At 50.5% G+C, this 22,401-nt stretch overlaps 1 protein-coding gene and 1 long non-coding RNA gene across 2 annotated transcripts in view; one reads left to right on the top strand and one right to left on the bottom strand.

The window, feature by feature from the left end:
• Nucleotides 1–4,887: 4,887 nt before the first annotated feature.
• On the bottom strand, nt 4,888–22,299 carry LOC144932779 (uncharacterized). The gene is made up of 3 exons (XR_013636941.1): nt 22,087–22,299; nt 8,224–8,326; nt 4,888–4,908 (listed from the first exon to the last, which is right to left on the bottom strand). It is a non-coding gene; the product is annotated as an uncharacterized LOC144932779 (long non-coding RNA).
• Nucleotides 20,894–22,401, top strand: part of LOC144932778 (sodium/potassium-transporting ATPase subunit beta-1-interacting protein 3-like) — a 168,967-nt gene continuing 167,459 nt past the window's right edge. The window contains exons 1-2 of the mRNA XM_078857224.1: nt 20,894–21,448; nt 21,717–21,865. Of these exons, the coding sequence (XP_078713350.1) occupies nt 21,394–21,448; nt 21,717–21,865 (204 nt within the window). The 5' untranslated portion in view covers nt 20,894–21,393. The remainder of the gene's footprint in view (nt 21,449–21,716; nt 21,866–22,401) is intronic.

Below are 22,401 nucleotides of genomic sequence, written 5' to 3'. Positions count from 1 at the left end.
CAAACGATCAAGACAATACAAACGAGACGGTACAGACGAGACGGGCGGTTCTGGGATGAGAGAATCGTCATCAGAATCTCGAGGTGGACGAGGACCGTGGCATCACGTTGCACGCCACTGGTGCCTCCCCACGGCGCTGTGACGTCACAGGGGTGGGGGCTGGGGATGAGACGGCTCCTGGCACGGGCAGCGAGCCGCACGGCGCCCTTTGACCCCGTGTCTTTGTCCAGTTTTCGGGCGAGCTGGCCCGAACGGACGGCGACAGGGCGGGCACGAGAGAATCGGTGCAGACGGGGCCCGAAGAGGGTTTGATTCTTCCGTTGAAATCGTCGTGAGTGACGGAACCCGTTGCACGCGGTCCCTCCCGTCGGATGCGGGTGGTGGCGGCGCGTGGCTCGACGCGGCGTCGAAGGGCGGCCTCCGATTGGGTGCCGCGGAGTCGCCCGCGCGTGCAAGGCAGGGGTGGCACGTGACCTGGGGCCACCGATAGGCTCGGCATTTCACGCCCTCCCTGTTACATTCGGAGGTAAAAAAAAAATCAACAACAATATTTTAAATGTTTTGTTGCTTTATTTTATTTGCCTACACGTGGTGGTCAAGTGTTTTCTAATTTTTGTTTAACGCATTGCCATAACCATCTGCTGCTAATGTAAATATGTCGCGACTTTAGAGAGGCCGGGTGTTCAGAAGTAAGAGGTTTGCCCTCCGCAATACGTTTGAAGTGTTTATTGTCTTTGAAATACTTGCTGGTGAATCTCATTTTACGCTGCCTTCGGGTGACGTGTGTGTTGTGAGTGGCACGTGACGAGTATTACAATCTTGCAGTAAAAGTGGCTTTCAGCAAACGACATTGCTGCTCTCTCGTCCGTGACTTTGTGGATTTACAGATATTGGTTGATTCTCCAAATCGACGAATGAATTGGAAATAGGACGTGGAGAGTCGTATTGCATTCGCTTCAATGTGAACAAAAGTAAAGTTATGACCAATTTCTGAGGGACATGTTATCGTAAATTTTTTAAAAGCATTGTAAGTGTGCATGAATCTACTTACTTAGGTTAAATTGGTTTTAAGTTCTGTGGTAGGCAGGACAACGAGACACACAAGAGAATAATCAGTACTTGGACAAGTTTTTTTGGTCGCAGAAAAGCGTCACGAAGGGGACGTTACCAGCGTCTTGAAGCGGAAACTCGTGGCTTCGAAATGACCGGCGGGACACAACCCTGGACCCGAATGTAAATAACAAGGAAGGAAGAAACACGTTTATAACAGAGCAATGGGGAAGGTGGAATTTGATTGTAACGAGGAGGAACGACATCCCAAATGAATTGCGTGAGAATTAAAACTCGGAAACTTTACTCCGTGATTTTTCTTCATGGAATTAGTGCGGACATCAGATTAACACAATCAACAACGGGAAGGAGACCGATGTGTGAGAAGAAGAAAGAAAGTTGGACAGAAATCACGATGGTGGGTTGAGGTGACGATATGTGGAGGGTCGCGTTGGTTTGTAGGGGCAAGATGTCACGATGAGCAGAAGCCACTGAGGAAGAAAGTCTCCTTCCCTGTAATGTTCAAGTTCACTTCTAAGACAACAACAAAGTCCATGATAATAGTAGTGACCCAAATCAATTGTTGTCAAGTACTCTTTGGTTCTTTCGGTAAAGTCACGTAGATAGCAAATTAATAGATCAATCACGACGTTTCGATCGCAACACAAGCTACCGTCTTCTCCCCTGAAGACGGTCGCTTGTGTTACTACCTACGTGACTTTACCGAAAGAACCAAAGAGTATGGATCCCTGCCGTCACGAACGCTTCAAATGACGATTGTCGTCAAGTACTTTAGTTCCACAAAGCGATAGAGAGATTAGAGAGATGAGCGCTCGGCCTGGGCGGTTCCTGGATTGAGCTCGAAATGAGATCGGAGGGAAGGAGCGTGTGGCTAGGCGGTTTCTTTAGATGCCTTCTGACAAAGTGAGATGAGTTGGGAAATTGAGAGTGAAATCTGGGCGTCCATTTGAAAGCAATTTTGCCTGGAGTCAATTTGGGTGCGATGCAGATAAGTGGACCAGGTGGGGGACATGAGAAGGCATCGTTTTTTTTTAACCAAGATAACGTATCTCCTCCACAGAGAGAGAATCGCCTGCCTCCAGCCTTCAACCAGCCCAGAATATAGATTGTGTCTCTCTATCTTTCTCTTTTTGCAGGATTCATCTCAAATAGCTGCCCCCCCCCCTCGTGAATTGCGTGCCACCTGGCAGTCTGTGTGCCGGTGGAGCTCCTGCTGCTGACATGTTGCGATTCGCGTCTCATGGCGTTGGATAAATGATGAACGGGTTCAGCGCGTATGACGGAAATGTGACGTCAGCTGTTGGGGGGCATGCGTGGAGCACGCTCGAGATGCCCCCCCCCCCACTGCCGCTCTCCACCCCTCAACCCCCCTTCCCCCCCACCTCCTCCTTCCCCCCCTCAACTCGAGATGGTTGCCAGCTTAGGCAGCAGTCCCGAGTCCTTCCAGGCAATTTCGCTTCTCGGGCTGGAGTCTGAGATCGACGTCAGAACTGCGACCTGAGAGAGAGAGAGCTGTGTAGCTCATCGAATTCCTCCAGTATAAATAGAGATTCTGATTCTGAATGGAAATGTGAATTTGCCCGACTCGCGCGGTAAACTCAAAGTCAAGTGGAAAGTCACGGAAACGCCACTTTTATTTATATATATATCTCTTTTTCGACCGACTTGAGTTGTCCATCGTGGAGATTCGGGCCGACTCGGGGTTGACCGCGAGTTTGCTGTCCGTGGAAGCGACACGCGTGGACAGACAGCGGCTCGCGCGTCTGCACCTGCGGTGGCTCGCAGCTCCGGTTCGCCGAAGCTGCGAGGTCCGACTCGGGCTCTCCAGCCTCGCTCGGGGTGACGCGCACACGGGAACGGCTGCAATGCGGTGGCAAGTCGCTCGATCATAATCGTCGCTTTCTCCAGCAGACGGAGCCCCACGCCACTTCCCAGCACGACTGGTCGAATGTAGCCTCGCACTGGAGCAGCAGCATCACCACCACCATCACCACGCGTGTCTTTTGTGTTCTAATGATCATTAGTCCCACAGACTCAGAGCAAGAGATCCATTCAATTCACACAGAGACCCATAGATTCACAAGAGACCCAGCACCGGTGCATCATTATCACCACACGTTGCGACTGTGTGCCAATTTTAAATGAATTCACGTGCACGCGTTATCACGTGGGAGTGGGAAAACGCGCAGTGCACCGCTGATTTAGGGGCCGTCCATAAATGACGTCACGCACCTGGGGGGGGATCAGATTTTTGTGACAATGAGGGGGGGGGGGGTTGAGAAATGTGACGTCACATCAAAATGCGCAACTTTAAATAAATATAGACAACACGTTCTACTTAATTAAATATACTTTTAAATAAATGTTTTCTCCTACAACATCAGAGTGCAGCGCCACATTAAATACGCACTACAATGACAATAGTTTAAAGAGATTTGAAGCATGTTTTATTTTCAAAATGGAAATATGGTTTTGGGGGGGGCAGAGCTTCGTGACGTCATATTTGAGGGGGGGTCTGACTTTTTGTGACGCCGTGTGACGAGGGGGGGGGGGTCAAAAATCGTCCAAAATTGCGTGACGTCATTTATGGACGGCCCATTACACACGTACACATACAAAGACAAAGATCCCCCGTATAGTCAAAACAGACTTGGGGCAAGTGCTGTTAGCGAGCACATATGAAGCGATGGGGAGCGGAAGCGTCGCGGTTAGCGCTACGCTGCGCTACGAACCCGGCGACCCAAGTTCGATTCGCGCTCACGGCCAACACCGGTGACGATTATCTGATCCGGTCACGGGACTCCCCTAGGTCGACTCAGCCTCAAAACGAATGCCGGGCGTGGTGTTGGCCACTCACCCCCTTGTGTGCCGTGCCGGCCTTCATAGGTGCTCGCTAACGTACACACCAAAACCAATGCTCGCCATTCGTCACTAAGTGACGGTGACGTCACCACGGCGCCTGTGCCAGGCCGGGTGCACTTTGAGGCCACGTGAAGTGTCGAAGGCTCGCTCACAGAGGTCTCGGGACAGACCCAGGTGCCAAACAAAGACAAAGATCCCCCGTGTAGCCTAAACAGACTCTTGGGGCAAGTGCTGTTAGCGAGCACATATGAAAGGCCGGCACGGCACACGAGGGGGTTGGTGGCCAGCACCACGCCTGGCCCCCTTTGTCTCCCTAGTAGCGATGTTTACACACCGCACCAGGTACTCATTTGAGGCTGAGTCGACCTAGGGGAGGCCCATGACCGGATCAGTTAATCGTCACCGGTGTTGGCCGTGAGCCACACACACACCTACACACACATACACAATAATGTGAATTAAATTATGCAGCATAACATCGTCTACAGGATCGAACATTTAACCTCGCAAAATATTTTATATATGCCTAAACGTACGAATTGGTCAAATAAAATGTAAAAATAATTCAAATGCGATGAATGCCTCATATCTGTACAGTACACACATGACCATTTATTGAATAAGATACGTTTTACAGCAGTCATCCGTGTGTTCGCCCCACGTTGGCGGGTTGCTGCTCTTGAACCCAGCAGCCTCTTACAAAGTAGATGGCGATGCGAGTGACAGGTTTAGATTAAAACCACGCGGGGATTATTTCTGTTGCAGAAAAGCATCGGAGGAGGCGGGAGATGTTGGAAGCGTGCCTCCGATGATTGCAGCGATGTTGAGAATGCTAAACCCGGCGATGGCATCGCACCGCGCGCAAGGAAAATCCTGATGAACTTCGATGTTGACGCCTGTCAAACACTGATGCGCATCGCGCGATCCGTAACCGGGCGTGACGATCCATTCACGGGCAGCCGCCACTTCGCGTTTCTATAGAATACATTTTAATGAGTCCTGTGAGATGTTGGGAAATGTTGCATCGTACGATAGCCACGGAAGCTATCGTGTAAATGCATTTGAAGGTTAGCGTATGATATCTAATGGCATAAAGCTGCGTGTGTGTGTGCCAAGTTGGATATTAATTGGCAAAGTCGGGTACATGACCCTAAATGTCACAAATGTGTGTGAATCGATTTTTACTGACTTGGTCCAAAAGATATATATTTCCAGCGCCCTGTAGTCTATTGTTTTATATAAATCATTGCAATAATAATACACAACTGTATACAATTCAAACGCAGGTGTTACACTCATCTACTGTTCCATTTGTAAGCAGAGAAAAACGATTTCCAGAACCGTGTCAAACTTTTCGCAACGAATCCACGACCGCGCAATTACATTACAAAAGGAATTTCGGTCAAACTGTCAACATGACTATAGCGACGATGCCTCTTAAAACACCGAGATCGATACGATGAGTATTTTAAAAGGCTATCTCAGCACCAGATCATGTTTTTGTTGTGGCTGCTGCTCCGGATTGTTTTTGAAGGGTAAAGGTCACAGGACAAATATATCGTGTGCTGCTGCTGATGCTGCTGCTACTGCTGATGATGCTGCACACATTTAAGACACGAGACGGGTCACGAGATGGAGCCTTACGATTTCACATCGCACAACTCTGAATTGCCGATGAGTGTTGATAAGTGTGAAATGGCCCCGCGTCCACATGGCACTGTGAACGGCGTCGTCTGCGTTCCATCACTCCGGCTCCGCGCAGCTGGCCTGAGAACACTTGAGCTCCTATAAAGACGACGATCGCCCTCATAACCTCAACAGACTGTAGGGGGCAAGTGCTGTTAGCGAGCACCTATGAAGGCCGACATGGCACACGAGGGGGTGGGTGGCCAGCACCACGCCCGACCGCCTTTGTCGCCCCAGTAACAATGTTTACACACCGCTCCAGGTACTCATTTGAGGCTGAGTCGACCTCGAGGAAGCGCAGGACCGGTTCAAATATTCGACACTGGTGTTGGCCGTGAGCGGGAATCGAACTCGGGTCGTCGATGATTACATCGCAAGATCGCGAGAGGTGGCGGCGGAGGCTTGGGGAGGCCTTCATACAGCAGTGGATCGAACATGTCTCATGACGGTGATGGCATGAAGTAGAATACATTACACAGGGGAGGTATTGCAGTGGCACCGGTGGTGGTTAGCACATTGCGGCATAATGCCGCCGATCTGAGTTTCATTCCCTGCCACTGCTACCATCAGTCTCGAGCGATACCTGAACCGGACGTGAACTGCCCCTGGACACCCCCTTTAATCCAAGTTGCATTGACGAGCGTGGTGAAGTATGGTCAACCAACACCACATGCGTGACACGGCGTGGGTGGGGGGGGGCTTCACCAGCAGTGGATTTAACAAAGGGACTGCGAATAAAACAATCGAACGCCGCCAGTTTAATCGAGAACGCATTGCTGGCCCTGCTCCACGCGTGGCGAGATGGCTCGTTTTGTACCGTCCTCTGCACAGACCCATAACTGTGAACAAGCGGAGACGTGGCACAACAACAATAACGGTGCGTCCGCTTGCACAGTCGCTCGAATAATGCCCGCACCCTCCGCGGCGTGCGTACGAACAGCGCGATGATAGAAGGAGGAGGGAGGGAGGTGACGATGGTTATGAGTCTATCGGCCGTGCCACGCTGATAAGTGGCACGCTCAGCTCGTTAGAGTCGCGGAGCTGCGTGTGGCCGATCGGGCCCACGGCGAGAGGCAGCAGCGAGCTCCGAGCAACAGCCGACATCAACGATACAACGATGTTCTATGGTTCTTCCGGTAAAGTCACGTACATAGAAAAAATTACAATAAAATAATGAAAAGTGAATAAATCACAACACAAGCTGTCGTCATCGTCCCTGTTCCTGATAACGACCGCTTGTGTTGCGATCGATACGTCGTGATTTTTATTCACTTTATTATTTATTATTTTATTGTTATTATTTTTTCTATCTACGTGACTTCACCGAAAGAACCATATTATATGAATGCCTGCAGTCACGAAAGTTTTAAGTCACGATACAACTGTTTAATTTTATCGGGATAAGACCCCACTGAGCTGCTGCATAACTCGCTTTCAAGAGAGACTTGGCGATCATAAAAATGATAGCTCAACGAAGTGGCTTATCGTGTGGAAATGTATAGATGCCAAACACTCTAAACGCGTGATGTTGATTCTAAATGTGGAGGGAAAAACCTGGAGGAGCCGGAGAAAAATCCACGCGACCACAGGAAGAGACACGCAAACTCCAAATATACAGCAGGCGTCAGGGTCGGGATCGAACCCACGACCTCCTGTACACCAGGCGAGGGAGTTAACATCTCCTGTACACCAGGCGAGGCACTCCAACCGGGGCACGCCTCAGCTCCGTCGGAACTCCGTGGGAACCCCGCGAGCCCCACGTGGTGCCCTCAGCTGCCAAAGTGGCACGCGGATCGAGTCCTTCCTTGAGCTTGTCACAATCTCTCTCTCTGCTTCTTCCCTAGCACTGCCCCAAATTTGGAATTCTCTGCCATCGTCACTTTTCCCCAAGCTCTTATAACAACAACAATAATAACGTTGCTCAATATTAGAATCATGTTAACTCGTCTATTACAACTCTGGCAGTGCTGTTTGTTGCTGGCCGTGTGACGTGTTGGACCTTTGGGTCCCGTGTGCTCAGCAATTGTGTTACCTTAAAAAAAAGAGACCTTGCCCACCTCCGCTCCCCCCCCCCCCTACCGCCGTGAGCGCAGTTACTGAGTGTGCAGGCAGTGCAACTGCACTGGGGCCCAGGGGACCGGAGGGACCCTGTCGCTGGGTTGCAAAGAGGGGTGTGAGTGTGGACGGGGGGGGGGGCATTTAATTCCATTGCACCGAGCCCCATGCCGACACCGCGGCACTGCTCTCCTCCACCCGTGATGTATTGTTTAATAAAACAATACTTGGGTGCCACGATGGCGAGATGTTCACTGCTTCGCCTGGTATGCAGGAGGTCGTCGATATGTTAGATCCCGACCCTGACGCCTGCTGTATATTTAAAGTTGGCGTGTCTCTCTCCCCGTGGTCGCGTGGATTTTTCTCCGGGTCCTCTGGGTTTTCTCTCAACATTTAGAATCAACCTCACGGCGTTTAGGCTATTTGGCTGCTAGAAATTTCCACATTTGTGGCCAGGAAGCTTTTGAAAACGAGCTACATAGCTCAGTGGGCCCTACGTGGTAAGATACGAAAAATAGTTTCGTTTAGTCCTTTAGAGATTCTGGATACCTCCCTGTTCTTCATCCCCGCGTGGCGCACGCGTGTCCCGCTCGTTGTGCAGCGGCTTGAGATGCGGTCGCCACGAGACGCCGTCTTCATTCCATCGTGTTTACTGTGCAGAGGTGGACGAGCGGTGTGGGTCTTAGGGGAGCTCCGTGTGAGCGCTCCATCCCCCCGCCCCGCCGCCCCCCCCCCATGCCGTCAGGCACGCTGTATAAATCACAATAATAACTCACGCCATCGACTGACCGATGAAAAAAAAAAACTTGACTTAAACAATTGCGCTAATTGGAGCTGGAGATTGGCAAACGGTGTAATGTACGAGACAAATTGCTTCGGATTAGCAAATCAGCCAATCTTAATCAAGTGCCTGAGATACCGTAATGAGTTGCCGGCACCGTTTCACTCCCTGCTCTGACCCCATGGAGCTGCGTGCGCGACGTGACGGGCGGCTTGGAGCGGACGCGACCCGAAGCCGGCATCGGGGTCATTCGCTACGCGTGTCCCAGAGCGGCAGCGCCCCGCAATTACACGTGACCTGTGCCTGGGGTTGCCCATCAACTCCTGCACCTCTCAACTCCCCACGGTACAGCGTCACGTGCATGCCAAACATCAGGTGCGTGCAGTGTGGTTGAGTTTTGTTGTTGTGTTTGTGCACCAATGCCCATGCAAGGCATCACTAAATAACGTGTAATGACTAGAACAGATTGGTAATCGCGACAAGGTGGATCGCGGTTTGGGTTCGTGAGGTCTGGATTTGAGAAACGCCGGACCACGTGATATCATCTACAGGGGAGGCCAGTCATGGCGCAGATGGTTGCACACTCTGCTATTAGCCCAACAACCTGACGACTTAACTTACCTGCCACGGTTAGCATCGGTTGCTTGTGATTATCCTATCCGGTTCTGGGTGACCCCCTCCACCACTCCGCACTGAACATTGCGGTGAAATATGGTCCCAAAGCTCCCACAGCAGATAACAGTGTGTGGAGGCCTTCATCCAACAGTCGATTGATAAAGGCTGTGCAAAAAATATGCCGTAAAATGAGATTTTAAAAAATGTTCAACACAAAAAACACGTAAGAGTGTGGAGGTAAATAAAACCTGTGTGGGTGACAGGTGTTGCAGAAGTTTGTTGAGACCCTGGGGATCGACTTTACTCAGTACGATGCCCGCAACACCTGCACGAAACGAACAATGTTTCTTTAGACACGAATGAAATCCAATTTTTTTCACAATTGGATCTCATACAGCAGTGAAATTGTCGATGAATGGTCCACGATCGAAAGTGGATCAGGATCATTGCGATGAGCTGGCTCTCCTTTTGAAGTCTTACAATATGTTCTGTTATCGGGATGTCCGTGGAAATATCTTGTTCCTGTCAGCGTACAGTGAGGGAAAAAAGTATTTGATCCCCTGCTGATTTTGTACGCTTGCCCACTGACAAAAATAAATTATCAGTCTATAATTTTAATGGTAGGTTTAATTGGACAGTGAGAGACAGAATAACAACAAAAAAATCCAGAAAAACGCATTTCAAAAATGTTATAAATTGATTTGCATTTAATGAGGGAAATACGTATTTGACCCCTCTGCAAAACATGACTTAGTACTTGGTGGCAAAACCCTTGTTGGCAATCACAGAGGTCAGACGTTTCTTGTAGTTGGCCACGTGGTTTGCACACATCTCAGGAGGGATTTTGTCCCACTCCTCTTTGCAGATCTTCTCAAAGTCATTAAGGTTTCGAGGCTGACGTTTGGCAACTCGAACCTTCAGCTCCATCCACAGATTGTCTATGGGATTAAGGTCTGGAGACTGGCTAGGCCACTCCAGGACCTTAATGTGCTTCTTCTTGAGCCACTCCTTTGTTGCCTTGGCCCTATGTTTTGGGTCATTGTCATGCTGGAATACCCATCCACGACCCATTTTCAATGCCCTGGCTGAGGGAAGGAGGTTCTCACCCAAGATTTGACGGTACATGGCCCCGTCCATCGTCCCTTTGATGCGGTGAAGTTGTCCTGTCCCCTTAGCAGAAAAACACCCCCAAAGCATAATGTTTCCACCTCCATGTTTGACGGTGGGGATGGTGTTCTTGGGGTCATAGGCAGCATTTCTCCTCCTCCAAACACGGCGAGTTGAGTTGATGCCAAAGAGCTCCATTTTGGTCTCATCTGACCACAACACTTTCACCCAGTTGACCTCTGAATCATTCAGATGTTCATTGGCAAACTTCAGACGGGCATGTATATGTGCTTTCTTGAGCAGGGGGACCTTGCGGGCGCTGCAGGATTTCAGTCCTTCACGGCGTAGTGTGTTACCAACTTTTTCTTGGTGACTATGGTCCCAGCTCCCTTGAGATCATTGACAAGATCCTCCCGTGTAGTTCTGGGCTGATTCCTCACCGTTCTCATGATCATTGCAACTCCACGAGGTGAGATCTTGCATGGAGCCCCAGGCCGAGGGAGATTGACAGTTCTTTTGTGTTTCTTCCATTTGCGAATAATCGCACCAACTGTTGTCACCTTCTCGCCAAGCTGCTTGGCGATGGTCTTGTAGCCCATTCCAGCCTTGTGTAGGTCTACAATCTTGTCCCTGACATCCTTGGAGAGTTCTTTGGTCTTGGCCATGGTGGAGAGTTTGGAATCTGATTGATTGATTTCTTCTTGTGAACAGGTGTCTTTTATACAGGTAACAAGCTGAGATTAGGAGCACCCCCTTTAAGAGTGTGCTCCTAATCTCAGCTCGTTACCTGTATAAAAGACACCTGGGAGCCAGAAACCTTTCTGATTGAGAGGGGGTCAAATACTTATTTTTCTCATTAAAATCCAAATCAATTTATAACATTTTTAACATGCGTTTTTCTGGATTGTGTTGTTGTTATTCTGTCTCTCACTGTTCAAATAAACCTACCATTAAAATTATAGACTGATCATTTCTTTGTCAGTGGGCAAACGTACAAAATCAGCAGGGGATCAATACTTTTTTCCCTCACTGTATGTTAGGTCATTGCATTCAGTGCATTAGCAACTATCGTATCTATTGGCTTGGCAAGAATAATGTGTTAAGCCCAACGCTATTATTATTATTATTTAAGCCATGATCACCGATGCGGTATACTTTTTCTTTTTCAGAAATTGTACGGTACATTATATGAAATACTTATTTTTTTGGTAAAATAAATAATTGAAGCAGGCCAATTAAAATCTTTTTTTTTCCGACAGCTCAACATTAACAGGGCTAATGGGTAAATTGGCCGGGAACGATTTCTGCCGGCGCGTGACGATTTGGAGCGCGCGCGACGCCCGTGGGCGCCGATTCGCTCTTGTGGACGCGACGTCTGACGGGGCCACTCTGCGGTGTCCGTTTTGACAGTTGGAGTTGTAACGAAGTGTGACAGACAGCGCTCGCAACGAAATCATTACTTTACACGTGAACAACAAAAACACGGACAACAACAACAATGCACGCTGGGAGTTCGAAGCCTTTCTCCACTCGTGAGACGACCACTTTTAAGGTCGGCACTCGTTATTTCAGCCACCATCATCGTGTGTGCAACTTTAGAATTGCTCGTAGATCAAGCCCTTGGAACACGCCGCTATATATGTAAATCAAGATAAGACCGCTGCGACGTCATCAAACACGACGAGTGTATTTTGTACGAGACATAGCAGCTTGCGAGATCACCCTACATCGTCGCTTTTTTAAATGGTGATGAATGACCCCAGGAACTTTTTTTTCTTTCAAATTAGGACTTCTGCATATCAGCTGACACACTGAGGCGCAAAGGGAATGGGGAACTACTGCGGAGCCTGGCGTTTAAACAAGAAAGACTGGAAAACAATCATCACCACGGAAATTCCAATTGATCCACCCCCTATCGTCTTTCCCATTCTCCGGGACAAGTTTGTGCACAGCTCAGAACTGTAAGCGGAGTCACACATTCCGATTTGACGACTGCGTTTCAAATTCGATAGCAGCTCCGCACAAACTCGCCGCGTTTGAGGAACCCGCTCACGTCTTTGAGTTGATTATCGCTCTGTATTCTCACGCTACCTTTGACGATGTAGTTCCCTCTATGAAAGCGACGCCATCACGAATGTCCTACATTTGATTAAGCCAGCGTTGATTGTGAGACGGCGAAGCGCCCCGCGACTTGCTGGACCGTTGAGTCCGTGGCTGCTGCTGCTGCTGTCTGGGGCTCCTGGCCTGGGAGGCGGATGCCGAGAGGGCGCCAGCAGATCGCTCGCTCGCTCAGAGGAGGGCCGCCTCGTTTTTAGATTATCACGCACAACCCACCCCCCCCCCATGGCCATCTGGCTTCAAGACAGACCGAGAAGGCCGTGGGCGTCGTGCCGCTGTTCCCGATGCGAGAGTCAGATTCTGAATGGAGTGGGCACGTGGGCCTCATCGACGGCGAGCAGCGGCATCCTCGGTTTGCTGTCTGTTCTGATTCCCGTTTCAAGTTGAGTTCGTCTCGCCAGGGTGAGAACCCAGGTGGACCGAGGTGTAGAGGGCGGAGTCTCAACTCGCGAGAGTCACTCGGGTCGCCGAAGTGACAAAAGCAGTAAGGGGCCGTCCATAAATGACGTCACGCGATTTTGGACGATTTTTTTACCCCCCCCCCCCTTCGTCACACGGCGTCACAAAAAGTCAGACCCCCCCCCCCTCAAATATGACGTCACAAAGCTATGCCCCCCCCCAAATAAAACATGATTCAAATCGCTTTAAACTATTGTCATTGTAGTGCGTATTTAATGTGGCGATGCACTCTGATGTTGGAGGAGAAAACATGTATTAAAAAGTCTAATTAAGTAGAACGTGTTGTCTATATTTATTTAAAGTTACGCATTTTGATGTGACGTCACATTTCTCACCCCCCCCCCCTCGTCACACATCGTCACAAATGTCTGACCCCCCCTCCCCCAGGTGCGGGACGTCATTTATGGACGGCCCCTAACGTACAACAAAAGCAAGCAGCACAATGAAGCGACGATGAAGAACCAAATCGAAATTGGAACAAATCGAAGACGGTACACAAACATCGACAAATGACATTAAAACATCCATTCACAGCCACACATCAAGTCGCAGAAACGCCAGCGCGCATTTCTGGCGCCTGTTGCCCGAGTGCGTGAAGATGCACGTGGCGTGAGTCGAGCGAAGCCGTCGCTCACAATGGAGAAGTCGGCAGCACGAGTTGTGGTGGAGGCGATCGCCAGTGCGAGGGGGCGGGGAGGGCACCGAGGGGGGGGGGGGGTGTGAGGGCAACAGCGATCGGCAGATGGCAGTGTCTGCACTCCCAACCATCTCCGAGCTGGGCAGCTTCCAGCCACGCCTGCCAGTGCGCACCGCGGCTCGGCTTTGAGACGCGTTCAGCAAACGCCCTCATCAGAGCAACAGTCACATCCACTACGCTGGGAAACGTCTCACGGAGAAACACTGTTGGGGATGAATTGAAACGTTAAGATGTCACGATGCCACTGGTACGCGGCTTCATATTTTGCAGATTATATTGGCGACGCTATTTCCCGCATAGCGCAGTGAACGCTTCGGAAACAAAACGTGATTTTGATAGCAGCGTCGAGATGAGCGAATGGAGCGGCGCATTAGCTAAATAAATGTAGGGATACAAACGGCAGCAGGTTTATTGATCGGACGAGCCAATACCTAGAGACCCATGTCAGTATGCGTATAGGTTACGCATTAGGGCATGTCGATAGTTTCAGACAGAGCAGATGTGCGTGCAATTTGTAAAGAGGAAGGAGGGACGCACATGATGTACGTATTTGAAAAGGTGCGGTGTTTTATTGGGAAATGTGATGCAATTAAATGGCAGGCGCGGGAATCAAACGAAACGCTCGGAAATAAATCGGAGCGGACGAGACTCAACGTAATAATTCAGGGAGAGTGATGACACGGCCTTGGCTTGTGTCACCCAAATGCCACGTGGGAAGCGAGCGTTGAGGTCAGGGTCCCCCCACCCCACACCCCCCCCGCTGGCAGGCCAAGCAGTAAGGAAATGAAACAGAGAGAAAGGTCGCCACGCCGAGGTCCGTGCATCACAATTATCAGCCTTGGCGTGACCTCGATAAAATGACACGCGCGCGTGGTGTATGTACGTGGACAGCGCTTTTGTCCCAATCCACTGCTGGATGAGGGCCTCGGTGTGCTGTGCGGGCCGCTTAGGGGGTCGTTTGACCACACTTCACCACGCACGTCAGGAAGGGGGTCGTAAAGGCGGAGAGCATAGACGCGAGAGCATAGAAGTAGAGCACAACAATGGATCGGGCTGCATTGCCATCCGCTTCTAGAAGAGCAGTCACGCAGCCTATAGCACCTGTTATGCATGGCTGTCACAAATTCCAGGCACTATACCCAGTGTCAAGTGTGCTTAGCTTTCAAGATATGACAACATTGGGGTGCATGCTGGTTGGTTTTTCCCATTATCACATATAAGTCGTGTGTGTAGACAACAGCAGATCGCTGGTGGAAGATTGAATCAGATGCTGCTGACCCTGTGATGCCAAGGGCTGAAAATTAGATCTTGATCAAGAGGGAGATTCATATGACAGCGAGGCATATACCGTAACGTAGAGAGACTGCTGTACGTGATCCTACAAAACGTATCGTAATGTATCGTAGTCGCTGATGACTTTAATGCATCCTTATTAAATCCTTTATATTAAGTTCGCTTGCTTGCTTGCTTGCTTACGACCGTGCAAATCTTTCGGTCGTTTTTTAACCCACTTCCCGTGATCCAATCGAGCTGACATTTTCCACACAGACTCGTTGTGCCAGACAATTATTGTTCGTGAACACTTTTTAGGCAAAAAAAAAATATTTTACATATATTCAAATAGAACTTATTCATCGCTTTGGATTAACGTCAGAGTGTAAGAGCCCAGAGCGTAACCCCTCCACAGGCCGTGGCGGAGTTGCGCAGTTGGTAGCGCCCTCGCTTCCCATGCCAAAGGTCGCGGGATCGATCCCCGCGTCCTCCACAGGCGAATATATTTTTAAATCATTTATATTAAGTTCGCTTGCTTGCTTAGGACCGTGCAAATCTTTCGCTCGTTTTTTAACCCACTTCCCGTGATCCAATCGAGCTGACATTTTCCACACAGACTCGTTGTGTGTGACAATTAATTTTTGTGGAAAATTTTTTCCAAAATTTTACACTGTTTAGGGAAAATAAATTAAACATTTAATTACCAATTGCTTAATACTGGCAGACAATCATCTGACCCATAGATTGCAGCCATCTCAAGCCAGAGGACGAGATGACTCTAGCCGCCACGCATATAAAGGATTTAGAGTGAAACACTTTGTTTTTACGGGTTATACTTATTTTAACAATAAAATCCCCATCTTTACAAAGTCGTCCTGTCAATTTGACTGCGTTACAATTTGAAGCACGGGAATTCTCGCTGTGTGCTGACTCGGTAAGAGAGTCTGCTGTGTTGAAGAGCGACTCAGGATCGCCAGCGTGTGAGTGGCGGTCGTAGCAGACACAAGCCAGGGATCGTGTCTTTGAGAACGCGTGGGTGTTGCAGGGCAGGGATCATGCTTCCAGTCTCCTTCGCAAAGCATCGCTTTCGTATAACCCCCATTCACGAAACTTCAAAGAATAAGTTGGGCACTTATTTTTTTTAAAGCACTTGAAACGATTATCACCGCGGTAAAGACGTGACACGAGAGCGAGTGAGAGAATAACCGCAGCGTCAGGCAACGGTGAGATGTCTCATCAGGGAGTGGGTACCTCTCATCAACATCGGAGCGCTGCGCGGCGGTGCCAACGTGCCGGCAGCGAGATGACGAAAGCGCCAAGACGTCCCCCCGCGCCTCCACCGTTGGTGATGGAGACGTGGGGGGGGGGGGGACGATTTAACCAAAAAATAGGACGAGAGCGAGCACTCACCAGCAATGTGTGAGCCCGGGCCCCCCCTGATGCCATGCGGCTCACGTTCGGTGGAGCAGTGGTGCAATGGTTAGCGCATCGCACTATTGTGCACCCAGAGTTTATACTATTTGGTTCTTTCGGTAAAATAAATCACGATGTTTCGGGCGCAACACAAGCGTCCGTCATCAGGTGGGAAAGCATGGTCTGCTGCTGAGGCAGATTGGCGACCATGGCACAATGTCAGTGGCGAGTGAGATCTGAACCGGCGGTGAGCATCCTTCCTTTACCAACCTGTATTGACCATGATGGTGAAGTATGGCAAACAACTGCCATGACAGATGGAGCGTGGAAAGGCCTTCATTCAGCAGTGGATTGACAAAGGGTTGTTGCGTAATGCAAAACACAAGAAATATGGCTATATTGTTGTTAGCGACTAAAATGGGACAGGTTTACACGCAATTCTTAATATCCTGAAGTAGCCTATGCTACGATTGTAACGCGTCAATGTACCGTACTATAAAACAAATTTGAATAAATTGCTCGCACTGTTTTTGAAATTACTATGCAAACGACTTATCGTTATTTTTTGTTTACGCAAAAAACCCATTTTAAAATTGTATAAGCAGAAGTGGAATAATAATAATAATGCGGCTGTAACTAAGCATGATTGATTGGATGCATTAAGAATGTAGGACATGTTTGTGATTCACTCTCACCCGGCCTCTCCTCTATAGCGTCGACAGACACCGACTGTGATATATCTGAGGATGAAGACGGCGTCTCTGGCTTCATTCAGGAGTCACAGACAAGGCCGGAGGGAAATGATTTGTTGTGAAACGCTTCGACTTTATTTTATGTCTATATATATATGTATATAACACGTTAAAGGCGCAGCCCTGCAACTGCTTTGCTCACGCCACTGCTGGCAGAAGGGCCTCCACTCTAGAGAGTATTTGGCCTACTTTTACACGCTCCATGAAGTCACGCTTGGTACATTGTAAAGTTATAGTTTATAATCGCGGTAACAATAATCTCCAGCGCGTTTCTCAATTCACTGCTGAACGAAGGCCTTGCCACACCCTATCTGCCACGGTGGTCGTTAGACCATACTTCACCATACTTCACCATACTTCACCACACTTCACCACACTTCATCACACTTCACCACACTTCCTCACACTTCACCACACTTCACCACACTTCACCACACTTCACCACACTTCACCATACTTCACCACACTTCACCACACTTCACCACACTTCACCACACTTCACCATACTTCACCACACTTCACCACACTTCACCACATTTCACCACACTTCACCACACTCCACCATACTCCACCACACTTCACCACACTTCACCACACTTCACCATACTTCTCCACACTTCACCACACTTCACCACACTTCTCCACACTTCATCACAATTCACCATACTTCACCACACTTCACCATACTCCACCACACTTCACCATACTTCACCATACTTCATCACACTATACCATACTTCACAGCATTTCACCATACTTCACAACACTTCACCACACTTTACAATACTTCACCACACTTCACCACACCTCACCATACTTCACCACACTTCATCACACTTCATCACACTTCACCACACTTCATTATACTTCACCACACTTCACCATACTTCACCACACTTCATCACACTTCACCATACTTCACCACACTTCATCACACTTCACCACACTTCACCATACTTTACCATACTTCACCACACTTCACCACACTTCACCATACTTCACCACACTTCACCCCACTTCACCACACTTCATCACACTTCACCACACTTCACCACACTTCACCACACTTCACCATACTTCTCCACACTTCACCACACTTCACCACACTTCTCCACACTTCATCACAATTCACCATACTTCACCACACTTCACCATACTCCACCACACTTCACCATACTTCACCATACTTCATCACACTTCACCATACTTCACAGCATTTCACCATACTTCACAACACTTCACCACATTTCACAATACTTCACCACACTTCACCACACCTCACCATACTTCATCACACTTCATCACACTTCACCACACTTCATTATACTTCACCACACTTCACCATACTTCACCACACTTCATCACACTTCACCATACTTCACCACACTTCATCACACTTCACCACACTTCACCATACTTTACCATACTTCACCACACATCACCACACTTCACCATACTTCACCACACTTCACCCCACCTCACCACACTTCATCACACTTCACCACACTTCACCACACTTCACCACACTTCACCATACTTCACCACACTTCATTATACTTCACCACACTTCACCACACTTCACCATACTTCACCACACTTCACCACACTTCACCATACTTCACCACACTTCACCACACTTCACCATACTCCACCATACTCCACCATACTTCACCACACTTCACCACACTTCACAATACTTCACCACACTTCACCACACCTCGCCATACTTCACCATACTTCACCACACTTCACCACACTTCACCACACTTCACCATACTTCACCACACTTCATTATACTTCACTACGCTTCACCATACTTCACCACACTTCACAACACTTCACCACACTTCACCATACTCCACCATACTTCACCACACTTCACCATACTTTACCACACTGCATTATACTGCACCACACTTCACCACACTTCACCATACTTCACCATACTTCACACTTCACACTTCACCATATTTCACCACACTTCACCATACTTCACCACACTTCACACTTCACCAAACTTCACCATACTTCACGCTGGTTGGCGCGGGTTGGTCAAGTTCGGCGGGGGGGGGTCAGAGTAATCTAATTCAGGTCACCAAATTAATATCACTTAGCGCTCACAATGGCACCAACGCTCCTGTCAACATTAGTATTGCGTTCAACAACAACGCAGGTGCACGTTTCAATGGAATTGGCCAAACGTCGCAGTGTATGGCAGGCCAGTGCTTAATTTCAGTCCAAACAGTGTCCGCAACGCTGTCCCGGGATTCGTTTTTGGCAGCCACGGCCCGCGAACAAAATTATTTGGCGATGCCGCCTGCTGCCGTTGGCTGTGGTGCACAAATAACAACAATAAAAATAAACAAGCGGAACCCAACACATTCGTCAATAACGCCGACGTCAAAGGAAAACGATGTATGTAATAGGCGACGTTTTGGAGCAATTGCACTCGATGTGTATTCCTTTTCACGCAGTGTTATTGACGAATGAGGCGAGTGATGCGAACGAAGCGGTACACAAATGCCGCATTACGATCAGACGTACATTGTCCGCTAGTGCTAGTGCCTTACGTCGATAAAAACCTACTGAGAGGCAGCCTAGCCGACCAGCGGTCGGTATGGGGTGAGGGGGCCCTGCTGATGAGGGCTCCTGGGGGTCCGTGGTGGTGGGGGGTGGAACGCGAGGGCATCATCCCTCGTCGCAAGGCGCGAGGGATGATGGGCGGAATGTGACATTGCTCTTTTACAGCCCGAAGCGAAACGCGTGGCGGCTGCGTTTTGTGTATCCAAAAAAATCACAGTAGAGACGCGACGAGGGGGGGAAGTCGCGTCGAGAGCGAAGCGTTTTCAGCCCTGCAAATGCTTCCCGCTTCACGCGCCTGATGATGAGCAAACACGTCCCACGTGACTTCGAGCGCGCGTTAATGTTGAGGCACCTGCGTGTGCGCGCGTACATCCCACGTGGTATAGATAGTTCATTATTAGTTAATTACGTTGATTTACGTTCATTTGATTAGTATTCAGGCACGCGTTGAGTGATTATCAGGCACGTAATTGGCATCTGAAGGGAGGTAAATCGACATTTCAGTCAAGAGTCCAGACGCATGAAAGTGACTCAATTCAAGGATCCATTGTGTATTTATATTACTTTCTCCACATTACCATAAATGCTACATATTATTAAATATATTTGCACAACCCTCAATCCACTGCTGGATGACGATATCACTCGCAGTTGATGTCATCGGTGGCCGGGAATCGAACCCAGGTTGCCGCGTTCATTACACAGCGCGCTAACCACTGCGCCACCACTCCACTTTCATTTGGCCTATGCACTGCTGGATGCACGTCTCCCCAAGCGTCCTTCATCTCTCAGGATCTGCGATTTGCAACGAACCAGAGCACCTGAACCACAACATGTCCCGGATTTATTTATACCGCGCGAACCACAGCGTCTTGCCACCAATCTAAACACGGAGTTTGTTTTGGGCGAGCTTTGTGAAGCTCCCCGGTACGTGGAGCGAAACGTCGGGACATCACGGCCAAGCAGCCGCGCGACGCAACCCCGACTCACACGCGCACACGCGTCAGCGTGCGGAGCGTGCGGACTTACTGCCGTGTGACTGCTGCTGCTGCTGCCTGCAGGATGCACCCACGAGGGTGGAGGGGTGGTGTGAACAGGGGGGTGGTGGGGGGTGAACTGGGGGGGGGTGAACTGGGGGGGGGGGGTGAACTGGGGGGGGGGTGAACTGGGGGGGGGGTGAACTGGGGGGGGTGAACTGGGGGGGGGGGGGCTCGGGCTCTGAGGGCTCCACCGACGTCCTCCCCGAGCCCCGCGCCGCTACAGCAGCAGCAGCAGCGCCCTCCAGCGGCGGCGCCCCCGCCGAGCCACGCGGGGAGAGAGAGGAGTCGGGGGAGGAGGGGGGGGTGATGGGGGGGGTGATGGGGGGGGGTGATGGGGGGGGGAGCTTCCCCGGCTGGGAGCAGCAGCGCGCACTCCGCAACACAAACAGCCGCTCGTGGCTGCTGCTGATGCTGCTGGTTGCTGTTGCTGCTGCTGGTTGCTGCTGCTTGCTGCTGCTTGCTGCTGCTGGTGGTGCTGGTGGTGGCGGTTGTTGCTGCTGCTAGTGGTGTTGCTGCTGGTGGTGCTGCTGCTGGTGGCGGTGGTGTTGCTGGTGGTGCTGGTGGTTGCTGCTGCTAGTGGTGTTGCTGGTGGTGCTGCTGCTGGTGGTGGTGGTGTTGCTGGTGGTGCTGGTGGTGGCGGTTGTTGCTGCTGCTAGTGGTGTTGCTGCTGGTGGTGCTGCTGCTGGTGGCGGTGGTGTTGCTGGTGGTGCTACTGGTGGTGGTTGCTGGTGGTGGTGCTGCTGGTGGTTGTTGCTACCTCCTCTGCCGCTTTCGCTTCCTCCACAATTCCCCAAGTGGTGGTGGGACTGTGCGAGCTAAGCACGAGGGGTTTGCAATCATCTCGAGCCATTATGCTGCTCTGGACATCCACACCGGGGGCGGATGTCTGAGGGGCTGTTGCCTGGCTTGGCACGGACTCTGCTCGACACGACATTAGGTGCTTAATTCTTACATTTTATTTTCCTGTATGCAGTTGTTGGCGTGGTATGATGACCTATTCGAACAATGTGGTAATACCATGGTTATACAACTGCTACTACGCACACCTCTGGTTAGGATGTGTTGTCGTTAGCGACTGCCGAGCGAGTCCGTGGAGCAGCAGCAGCAGTTTCACAAAGGTAGCCAGCAGCGCTGTGCGCGCGCGTGTGTGTGTGTACGTGTGCGGATGTGTCAGTGCGTATGTCTGCGTGTGTCTTTGCAATAAGGATCGGAGCTGCCCAGGACTGTGTCGGCTCCTCCAAGTCTCGCAACGGGAGCTCTGCGCCTCTCCACGCTGCCGTCACGAACCTCCCAGGCCATGGCGTTCCACTGCACGGGACGCTGTGCCTTAGTTATTCTGTGCAGCATACAGCTGGTGAGTGGCCGAGTGAGCGAGCTAGTGAGTATGTAGGTTGGTGGCTGAGTGGGTGAGCGAGCGGATGAGCGAGTGGCTGAATGGGTAGTGGAACGAGCCACCGAGTGGCTGAGATGAGTGAGTGCGAGGGCAAGCGAGTGATGAGGTGAGTGAGTGAGCGGCCGAGTGAGTGGGGTGAGTGACTCACACCCACAGCGATGCTACTTTGCGCTAAAGCTGACCTTGCTTCGAGGACACCGTCGCCGTGACGCCGACTCGCCGCTGCGCCACGGGTGAGTCGCGACACGAACCGAGATGTCGACCCGACGCCCGTGCGATGCGTGCCAGCTCGGAGCGCGGTGCGCGCCTCGTGCGCGGCTGCGCGGGGCGGCGCTTTCCACGCCGAGGAAGTCGGCGGCCGCGCTCGCGGTGAGCGCGTGAGCGCGTGCGGTGAGCACTCGGCGCACGGCTCTGGCCTCGCGGCGCGTGCGGGAAGACTCCTGACTCGCACGCTCGCACCCAGCGTGGTCGCAGCTCGCAGCGGGGTGGAGCGGGGG

This window comes from Lampetra fluviatilis, chromosome 5, assembly GCF_964198595.1.
Source record: "Lampetra fluviatilis chromosome 5, kcLamFluv1.1, whole genome shotgun sequence".
In the NCBI taxonomy this organism is placed as follows: domain Eukaryota; kingdom Metazoa; phylum Chordata; class Hyperoartia; order Petromyzontiformes; family Petromyzontidae; genus Lampetra; species Lampetra fluviatilis.
The sequence above is the reverse complement of the archived record's forward strand: the minus strand, read 5'-3'. Positions and strand labels throughout refer to the sequence as shown.